The sequence below is a fragment of the Salvelinus namaycush genome, chromosome 3 (assembly GCF_016432855.1).
Source record: "Salvelinus namaycush isolate Seneca chromosome 3, SaNama_1.0, whole genome shotgun sequence".
Lineage (NCBI taxonomy): Eukaryota > Metazoa > Chordata > Actinopteri > Salmoniformes > Salmonidae > Salvelinus > Salvelinus namaycush.
Window position 1 is genome coordinate 67,250,616 of NC_052309.1, and position 10,550 is coordinate 67,261,165.

Consider the following 10,550-nt stretch of genomic DNA (forward strand, 5'->3'; position numbering starts at 1 on the left):
CATCCAGGATGGCACATCAATGCGAGCTGTGGCAAGAAGGTTTGCTGTGTCTGTCAGCGTAGTGTCCAGAGCATGGAGGCGCTACCAGGAGACAGGCCAGTACATCAGGAGACGTGGAGGAGGCCGTAGGAGGGCAACAACCCAGCAGCAGGACCGCTACCTCCGCCTTTGTGCAAGGAGTAGCACTGCCAGAGCCCTGCAAAATGACCTCCAGCAGGCCACAAATGTGCATGTGTCTGCTCAAACGGTCAGAAACAGACTCCATGAGGGTGGTATGAGGGCCCGACGTCCACAGGTGGGGGTTGTGCTTACAGCCCAACACCGTGCAGGACGTTTGGCATTTGCCAGAGAACACCAAGATTGGCAAATTCGCCACTGGCGCCCTGTGCTCTTCACAGATGAAAGCAGGTTCACACTGAGCACATGAGCACATGTGACAGACGTGACAGAGTCTGGAGACGCCGTGGAGAACGTTCTGCTGCCTGCAACATCCTCCAGCATGACCGGTTTGGCGGTGGGTCAGTCATGGTGTGGGGTGGCATTTCTTTGTGGGGCCGCACAGCCCTCCATGTGCTCGCCAGAGGTAGCCTGACTGCCATTAGGTACCGAGATGAGATCCTCAGAGCCCTTGTGAGACCATATGCTGACACATGCACATTTGTGGCCTGCTGGAGGTCATTTTGCAGGGCTCTGGCAGTGCTACTCCTTGCACAAAGGCGGAGGTAGCGGTCCTGCTGCTGGGTTGTTGCCCTCCTACGGCCTCCTCCACGTCTCCTGATGTACTGGCCTGTCTCCTGGTAGCGCCTCCATGCTCTGGACACTACGCTGACAGACACAGCAAACCTTCTTGCCACAGCTCGCATTGATGTGCCATCCTGGATGAGCTGCACTACCTGAGCCACTTGTGTGGGTTGTAGACTCCGTCTCATGCTACCACTAGAGTGAGAGCACCGCCAGCATTCAAAAGTGACCAAAACATCAGCCAGGAAGCATAGGAACTGAGAAGTGGTGTGTGGTCACCACCTGCAGAATCACTCTTTTATTGGGGGTGTCTTGCTAATTGCCTATAATTTCCACCTTTTGTCTATTCCATTTGCACAACATCATGTGAAATTTATTGTCAATCAGTGTTGCTTCCTAAGTGGACAGTTTGATTTCACAGAAGTGTGATTGACTTGGAGTTACATTGTGTTGTTTAAGTGTTCCCTTTATTTTTTAGAGCAGTGTATCAATATTTGTACATAAAGGCATTTCCACCGCCATTTCCCGCATAAATCATTTTACCGACACAGAAAGTTCCCACCATGTCGAACAAAAAAATTGTCTGTCAGCATTTATAAAATTGTACCGGCATTTCATGTTTCCATGAGGCCGGTCGTGCCTTTTTCATACATCAAGTAATTAATCCACATGAAATGGTTGGATGACATTCTTAGCAAAATTCATGCTTGAGAAATAGGTTTTGGCTATAAAGCTATTTTTGTTTCTTTTTGACCATTTTAGTGGAAAATTATTACCGTAAGGGTCTTAAATTTTTACTCAGAAATGATTTGACGTTGATATGAAAATGGCTACATTGGGCCTTTAAGGTGGAGACGACAGTCATATATTTGCCAAATGCAGATGTATTGCAACCATTATCAGCTATATAAGTTGTTAAACTAGCTTTCTCTAATAGCCTGCTGTTGGTAAACAGTTTAAGTAGATACAGTCATTATGTGAAACAATAAAAGTGACTGTGTTCTTGTTCTCAAATTCTGTATAATGTCATAGATATCTTTTAGATAGGCTAGGCCTGCTTATAATACAAACAATGGATAAATCCTCAGGGGCTCAAGTGGTGTTGGCACAATTATAATTATTACAGTGCTTGTTATTGAAATTGACAATTATTCATTGATGGTTGCATAGTTCTGGGGTGTCAGATGACTGGCACGAGGAACAAATCTGCCTCTGTAATTCAGTAGGCCTTGTAATATGTCGAAACAAAAGTATGCATTTTATCAGCGATTACACAGAATAAATCCATAATCTCTTTGGTGTAATGGTGAACTATTTTTCACCCACTTTGGAGACATTATTTAGACCTTTCCTTTATCACATTGGTTTTGGCCTATCTCACAGCTAATTATCCTCCGTGGTCTAATGTTTTGAGAGGGAGGGGTGTGGCATAGGCATGGGTGCGAAACGTATCTAAATGGTGTTCAAGACTATTGTGCTGCTGCCTTAAGAAACACTGTTTCCAGTGGCACCTATGTGTAGAGAATAACATAGTGGTTGTGCAATTGCAGTGTGTTAGGATAGGACATTAAAGTACAGACTCAGAAGTTTAGTTCATGGCTTTATATTCCTGCTGGTGGTGGAACAAGTACATGGTACATATTAAAAACAGACATATATACACAAATAATAATACATGTTTTAAAATTATACAATATTTAGTTATGTCATTTGGTACATTACATTTGAACTTATTTTCCAAAACTGGTCTCCAGTTGCAATCTGTAGGTCAGCCAGTAGATGGCGATGTTGTCACATTACATTTTCCCTGATCAGCCATTAATTCTCTATTTCACAAAGAGCACTGTTAACAAGTAAACACCATTCATTATTGATATAAGATAAGAATTACACTGGAATAGCCACCCATTAATTTAGCATCGACAATGCCATTGGGTGGACTGGAGAGGGCTAGAGTCAGAGAACGGGCCACTAACTAACACGATCTGCTGCCCTAGTTTGACTGTTAATAAACCAATAAAGCTCGGTGTCAACAAAGGAATATAGGTAATACATCAGTCCTAAATGTATCACTGCGGAACCCCCTATTCAGTCAATGATGTATGTTTGATCAGAGGATCAATCCCTCTAAAAGCTTGGTTGACTCAATACTGGCCTGATTGGTAGGGTATCAACTAAGGCATAGGTCTCTGTAATGATTAACAGAGTTGATGCTTTTATTGGGTTGGTGTCTTTGATTGACCTTAAGCCTAGAGTGTGAGGAGCTGGACTGAAAGACAACAGTATCTCTACAGTATCTCTAGCTCTACGGCTGAGTCAGAGTAAGACAGATGGACTGAGCGGAAGTGTGACACTGTCTGTCGCAGGCAATATATCAAAGGCCTGTTCAATTGGCATGCTCTATTCTTGAGTGTAGAGTGTTTTTTCATTGATGTGTGTCAGTATGTGGTTTTGTGGGTATTTGATCTGGGAATGTGATTTGTGTATGTGTGTATGGGTGTGTGTGTGTGTGTGCGTGTGTCTGAGTATTTGTTAATGTGTGTGTGTGTGAGCAGGTGGTGTACCCCCCGCCCCCCTAGCTTCATCATTTCTCCTCTGCGTGCTTCCTGAGTCGCTCCACCACATCCTCCCCACTGGCCCATGGCACAGTGACAGCCTTGAACTCCCCCGGCCTGGCCTCGTGGATCTCAGTGATCAGCCGGTGCATGGGGTAGTCCCGCCGGGCGAACGCCGTGTCCCGGGGGCCCAGGATCAGTGACGGGCAGAAGTCGTTGGCCCCATCGCCCACGTAAAATACCCTCTGGAACGGCCGCCCGCGCTCCTGCGTCCGCCTCATCACATAGTCCCTCAGGATCACCTGCTTGCACATGTTCTCCGGGCAGCGTAGGCAGCTGTGGGAGTGGAAGGGGCGCAGCACCAACCGGCCATCCTTGTCGAAGGTGGCAGGGTTGGTGAAGATCTTGACGAAGAGCTGGCGGGCCCCAACACGGCGGAGCCAGGACTCGATGAAGAAGGTGTTGGCATCAGACGCCAGAACCACCTCAAAGTCCTGCGGAGGACAGTGGCGGAGGAACTGGAACAGGGCCAGCATGCCGGGAGAGGCGGGGATCTTCTCGATGACGGAGCGGATGGCGCTCTCGGGCACGCCCTTCTCTGCCATGTAGGCTAGCACGCGCTGCATGTACTCGTTGTAGTGGCCCGGCCGGTAGGTGTCCTTCAGCCAGGCGGGGAGGTTCTGCCCTGGGGCTGCCTGCACCACCACATCATCACTGCTCTCATTCACAATGGTCTCGTCAAAGTCGAAGATGATGAGGAAGCGCCTGTCAGAGGGGGGTGTTGCTGAGTTGGCGGCCATGTTGTTTGCAGAGCGTCTGGAACGTGGGGGGGTAACGTCCTCGCCTGGGGGAGAGCCAAAGCAGTTCATGATTGGCTTTGACACAACCTCTTACTGAGATGAGTGGCACCAAAATCCTGCTCTTCTGGTCTCTCGTTCACGACGAGGCAGGTCGGGAAACACAAGGTAGGGGATTCTGGGAAGAATGTGTCTAATAGACCAGGGAGGAGGAGGAGGATGGAAGCAGAGTAAAAAGTAAAGATTGAAGAGGAAAAGACAAACAAAATACACACATTTAGAGATTATTCTTTTTTTCAATGGACCTGAATTAGAAAGATTAGAAGTAGTATGGGAAAGAATAATTTTGCCAATATCAGCGTGGGTTGCATTTCTGCTTGGTAGCCACCCAACATGTGTACTAAAACATCAAGCACATTTATACCCCTGAAACCACATTAAGTCAGAGCAAGTCACAAGTCTTCAAGTCCGAGTCCTTTATAGTCACGAGTCGTGTCACAAGTCACTTGCAGTGCTAAGCTGCCACCCAACCATTTTTTATGTACTAAATGCTGTTACATTGTTGCACATTGTAAGGATATCTAGATAATTTAGTTCTCTAACATTTGCTGTTGTAGCTAGTATGTTAAATTATGCAACAAAGAGAGATTTTCAAAGACACTACTCTCAGTCCGAGTCACCACTGGTCAAGTTCAAGTCACCATTGGTCGATTCAGAGTCACCACTGGTCATGTCGAGTCATATCTGGTCCTGGACTAGAGTACTACAATACAGATTTTTTACCATTTGAAACGTCAAAATGTAAAGTCACATTATTATGTAAGTGGTACAGCTGTGATGTCCTGCACCTGTGCAGCTGCAGAACATTGAAATGTAATAAGACCCAAGTAATACACATGAGTCAACAGCATGCAAAATAAACTGATATCTTAAATCAAGACATTTTTAACGCCAGCCTACATGTCATGCGATGCTGATCTGTTTGAAGCTGCAAGGAATCAATGAAAAGAACGGAACATACTGTACTGACCTTCAATGTTCCGTGCTGTCAACAGAAGGTTCCTAGAACACTATCAACCAATACATGGGATCTGTAAAGTGAGGAAGATAATTAAGGAAAACCCTGTAAATAACCCCAAGAGACGGACACTGATCAATGTTGTAATTATCTACAATGCCAGAAAGTGCAGCGCGCTTCTGCAGCGCTTACTGTAGGCTAATAACGTAATGTAACCATCATCATACAATATTAGGCTACATACAAATGTATGCAATGAATATAGTACAGTAGCGCATTATATTATACCATTTCACAGGAATATCAATTACTTAAGCTATAACAATTTGCTCCAAAAACCGAGTAGACTGATGAACATCTAATAGATAAATTAGCCTTTATGCAAATGTATCCTAAGCCACGAGTGAACGAGCTATATTTACGCACTGGAAAACTTCCCGACGGTTAGTTTGCTAAATAATTCATCTTATTTGCAGAGCAAAGGAACAATAGCAAAAATATACCATTAAGAATGTATGTCCACAAACATGTCCCGACGGCACGGTTGTCCCTCGCAGTATCTCTAAAAGGTGCCTATGTTCTTGAATTTTTCACCGGCATGCTGTACTTTGTCCAGTCTCGAACTTGACCATCACTTGGTTATATATAGTTTTGATTGTCGAGGAACAGGGTGCTTTCAGCTCGTTTTATTGGCTGTCAAAACCACTGAGCTTGCTACGATTATGACGTCCTAGGCTACGCAACAACGGCCCATTTGGCGTCCGCCTCCAATATCCTGTGTAAGTGAACCCATAGAGCAGTAGACAGGCTGGAGAGAAGTTGGTTGATTCTGGTTTGAATATCACTCAGCACAGCCTCCACAGACAACATGGAGAGATTCCGTTTGTTGTGTTCTCTCAATATATGCATAACAAAACTGCTTAGTGGTATGTACACAAGATAGGCCTGTTATGTGACATCATTTACAGCCTTTTTGCTGTGTGCAAACCACACATCCCTAATTGACCCAAGGGTGACACCAAGAACACAGAGCACAATGTTCAAATGTATGGAAAAATAAACTATGAATGGTTTTACAAATGGTTTAGAAAAAAGGTGAAAGCAAGACATTTGCACCTCTGAATGTTCAGCCACTGCGACCCAGCAGGCTACCCTCCCCCAACCCCTCCCTCATGTCTTTATCTCCTCTCAGACAGCCTCCCTTCCTCCTGCCTCGCTGCCACAAGAGCCAATAATGCCTAGCAGTTGGGAAGTGACTATTTCTGAACCCAGATGGGAGTGCAGACATATCTGGTGCTGTGTATTCACCCGGCCCACTCCCACTCACAGTGCAAGAGAATGAACCTGACCACCCACTCACATACTCACAAACAGCAGCAGTGCTGTGGTGAGTCAGTCACTCACACGTTCCCCTGCCACTCCCAGCAAGCACATAACTGAGAACCATGTTTCTTAGCGCTTGATGAGAGCGTGTTTGTCCTATGGTTATTTTGCATACCTTCCCACAACTTTCTGGGAATGTTGCCTTGTATATGTAAAAAAAAAAAAACGCTAGCTCGAACCTGGTGGCCCAGTGGACTAATTCCATGGATAGAGAACAGAGCTTCAAATCTCACAGACACCGTGTCATAATAAATAAAAATGTGTTTGCATGATTAAAGCCTAAGGAAATTACTTTCCATGTGTCCTATCTGTGCTTGGAGTAAAATAAAAAGTTGACCTAAAACAAGCTAGCAGTGTTTAGTCTTATTGAAAGATTCATTGAAACTTTTAAGATGGTGACTAAACCAGCCGTGTTGCGTGCAAAAAAAAATGAACATATACGTGTTATTCAATCATTTCATCCCAACTGCTCACATGGGTCTGTGTAGCCAGGCGCTAAAATAGAACTTGGCTCCATTTTAGACACGCCACCTCTCCCATCTACTCATGGGTTTTTAAAGAGCATACTAACCCACGTGGGTGATTGAAAGATGGAGGTCCAGACTCCAGTCCAATTGGAGGTAACGCACCTTAAAGTTGGTTACCAAACACCATATAAAATCCACAGAAGAAAAAGAAAGCTGAATGAAGAGAAATCTCACAAAAAAATCTAACTAGGTTTCCCATTTTATCAGTGGATTGATTGTCAGAGTAGAGAACACATGATTTTAGATGACTCAAAATGGGCAACAATTCTACAAAGATCCAGCTAAAAAAAAAGGACCATATGCATTTCTTCTCCCAGGACAAATTAGCTAGCAATACCAAGCTATCTAAATGTCCTTTGAATGTTTCATTTGTGTTTTGACCTGTCAAATTAATTGGTATTTTAACCTGCGTGTCATGAACGCGTTAGGTAGGGATAGTTAAAATCAACATGCGCACAATGGCGCACACACGGACGAAGACGGTTTGGTCAAGGTGTAAGGAAGTTATTAAGTAACCTATAATTTCCATTCTCAGTGTTTATGAAACCATCCAGAACCTCCCTGCAACCTAAAAATGTATGCTCCCAGAACAGGCTAAATGTTTATATTTATTACTTATTTACTACTTATTCAGTTTTACTGTTTAGGAAACATACGGCTTTGTTCCCAGAACCAATTGGGATACCAAAAAACACAAATTTCCACAACTTCCAAGGAACCAAATGAGCTAGCTGGGCGCGCCGTCTCTTTCTCATCTGCATAGAACACAAACACTGACTCACATCCTCTCTAACCCTGTGATGTCAACAACGAACTGTGATGCGAAATTTCAGTATCAGTAATTGACTTCTCACATCAAGTTTTGAAAATAAACTTTGTTAGGTCTTGCTCTAATAGTTTGCTCTGGCTACAGGGTCTCTATAGGATTAAGAGTAAACATCTGCAAGCACTTGAACACACAGACAAACACTTATGACGCCAAAAACAGACAAGACAGAGTCTAGGGACTAATGGGTGGTTGATGTGGCGTGGACCCACCTATTTGGAACATGCACTTTATGATCTTCACTTCTCTTTCCTGAAGGCAGAGACATTTCAAACTCTCATGAATACACACACACACACACACACACACACACACACAAACATTGCAGCCCAACACACTGCTGTTAGAATACTTACTGTTCCCATTGAGAGCTACTTAAAAGATCTTGGATACAATCACGATAAAGTGTTGTCAAATGATTTATGTGGCGTCCTCCATGTCAACCACTCCCGCTTCCTTCCTTCCTGCCTGGCAAACCCAGTTCTATTAATTAAAAACGGGTGCATAATATTGTCTAGTTATGCACAGGGACTGCTCTAAGTGTTCGTGCAGTGCTTACAAGGCTCATTAGCAGTGGTCTTTTGGTGCTTAAAATGAAAGCACATTTTTTGGAAAAACGTCAAGCTGTGTTTGTGCAAGCCTTTCATTTATTCATCTCTAGAACGGTTCCTTGAGGAAAACCCCCCCAGACATTGTGCTATTAAGACTTCTAAAGCTGTGAGGCCAGGTAACAATGGAGTTGAGTCAGGTCATCTAAAAAGGTCAGGGGTGTAGAAGACTTGACCTATTTGGATTGGCACACACGGCTAAAAAGGGAATACAGTGCTCTAGCACTGTCGCCAAAGACACAGGGATTACTACAGACTTACCACAGACCCAGGTCATAAATACACACTGTTGCCACAGACAAGGAATTGCCACACAGCTCAATTGGTGAGAGATAAAGGAAAGCCTCTGTTTGGTAATGCAGTGATTGCAGCCGTTTGATCAGTATCAGCTTCTTTCTGTTGATAGAATCACATCCACTCAAGAGTTGAGCTTGTCAAATGACCCTAAAACATCACCAGACAAAACACAAAACTGACTGCAACCACAGAGATGGAACAAATCAGAAAAAAATTGAAAAAGAGAACAAAATGTACAGAATGAGCCAGCTTGCAAAAGGAGTGAAAGAAAGAGGTCAGCGAGTTGCAAAACCCTGTGTAACAGGAATGACCAGAATCAGAGCTGTAGACGTCTGGAGCCTGTATCAAAGAACATGACTAAGCAATCAGAACACAAACCCTGTTGATTAAATCAATGTAGTAATGAATATTACAGCCACCTGGGATTAACTCTGGAAAACAGCCCTGTTTCATAAAAGCTTGGCGGGAAACCAACTTCTGGTTCTCAACATGGTGCACAACTTCAACCACAGCTTTCTGCCTTGGTGACAGATTTGTTTAGTCCAGGACTGATTGTACAGCTTTTTAAAAATGTATATTATCAGCCTGTGACTCAAAATGGCTGGTCAAACTATCCATTCAATGGGGGGGGGGGTCTGAATTTAGACTGAAATTTAGATTTCAGTTGAAAAAAGTATTTTTGTCACATTCTTAGTGAACATGATGCATTTCCTCAGTTACGACCTGTCTGTACACAAGACACGTGGTCACCGTTGCAACAGACAATGTGATGTTGGGCTGAGACTAGGAGTGCACGATATTGACCAAATATGGCGATTATGATTTAACTTGCAATTTAGATCAAAACACTTTGCTGAACTGTTGTAAGCATAGAGATAAAAATAGCCTTCCTGATTCTATGCTTGGTGTAGTTTGGCATGACAACTAAAGAACAAACAAGGTACAGTAGAAGTTGTTGTGACAGGGTAGGAACCAGTGTCGGCCAGTTTCCCAGGGGACCCTTAGTACGTTTGAACATTACATTCATGGCATTTAAGAATAAATTGCAACCTCTTGCGATATGCATATTGCACAAGTCAATATTGCAATTTCGATAATAATTTGAATAATTGTGCAGCCCTAGCTGAGACTGTGAAATGTTATTCCATAAGCTGTGAGAACAGGATAGCGTTAATGCAAAGATAGCTTCATGTGCATTTGAAAACTACCAATACCACATAGGATCTGACAGAGAAGAACACACGACAGCACACAAATATGTGATAATTATGGCTACTCGTTTTTTTACTTCTGAAAGTTAGCAGATAGTCTGTTAAATGTACATTATTAAAAAAAGGCCCAACATTTCAACTTCTCCTCAATCTCCAAAAACAAACATACAAACCCCCTTCCCCCCAAAAACAACCCAGGACAGTATAAAGCCGCACAATTTTGTACCAGATACTCACAATAATAAAATATGCAATGCTACATTAAGTGGTTAAAAATACACGAGGGGAAAAAGTATATTGATTATTTCTTTTAAACATCTTTAAAGAATATACATTGCTATTTTTCTTAACTAGCCAGGATTTTAGTCAAAAGTGCATTCTATATAACAAATATGAAAGGAGGAGAATCATACAGTAAATCGGAAGAGAAAAAGTTACACAACAAAGAGGAAACTGGATGAGGCAGACAAACACCTCAAATGTATTTCAGATCAGATGAAGCAGGGAGGGGCTAGTGTAAAATCACCAAAGCAGGAGGCACAACACTACTCGATCACTCTTTGGGAGTCCATATTAGAGTCAGTCTA

General features: G+C 43.3%; 1 protein-coding gene across 2 annotated transcripts; it reads right to left on the reverse strand.

Annotated features, from left to right (window-relative positions):
* Positions 1–2,328: 2,328 nt before the first annotated feature.
* On the reverse strand, positions 2,329–5,782 carry LOC120035472 (probable phosphatase phospho1). Of its 2 annotated transcripts, none has more exons than XM_038982185.1 (3): positions 5,615–5,782; positions 5,124–5,184; positions 2,329–4,140 (listed from the first exon to the last, which is right to left on the reverse strand). In XM_038982185.1, the coding sequence occupies exon 3, from the start codon at positions 4,094–4,096 to the stop codon at positions 3,326–3,328; it is 771 nt and encodes a 256-aa protein (XP_038838113.1). In that variant the 5' UTR covers positions 4,097–4,140; positions 5,124–5,184; positions 5,615–5,782; the 3' UTR covers positions 2,329–3,325. The 2 variants fall into 2 exon arrangements, with proteins under 2 accessions (XP_038838113.1, XP_038838112.1); XM_038982184.1 differs by having other exon boundaries at positions 2,329–4,286.
* Between the last annotated feature and the right edge of the window lie 4,768 nt (positions 5,783–10,550).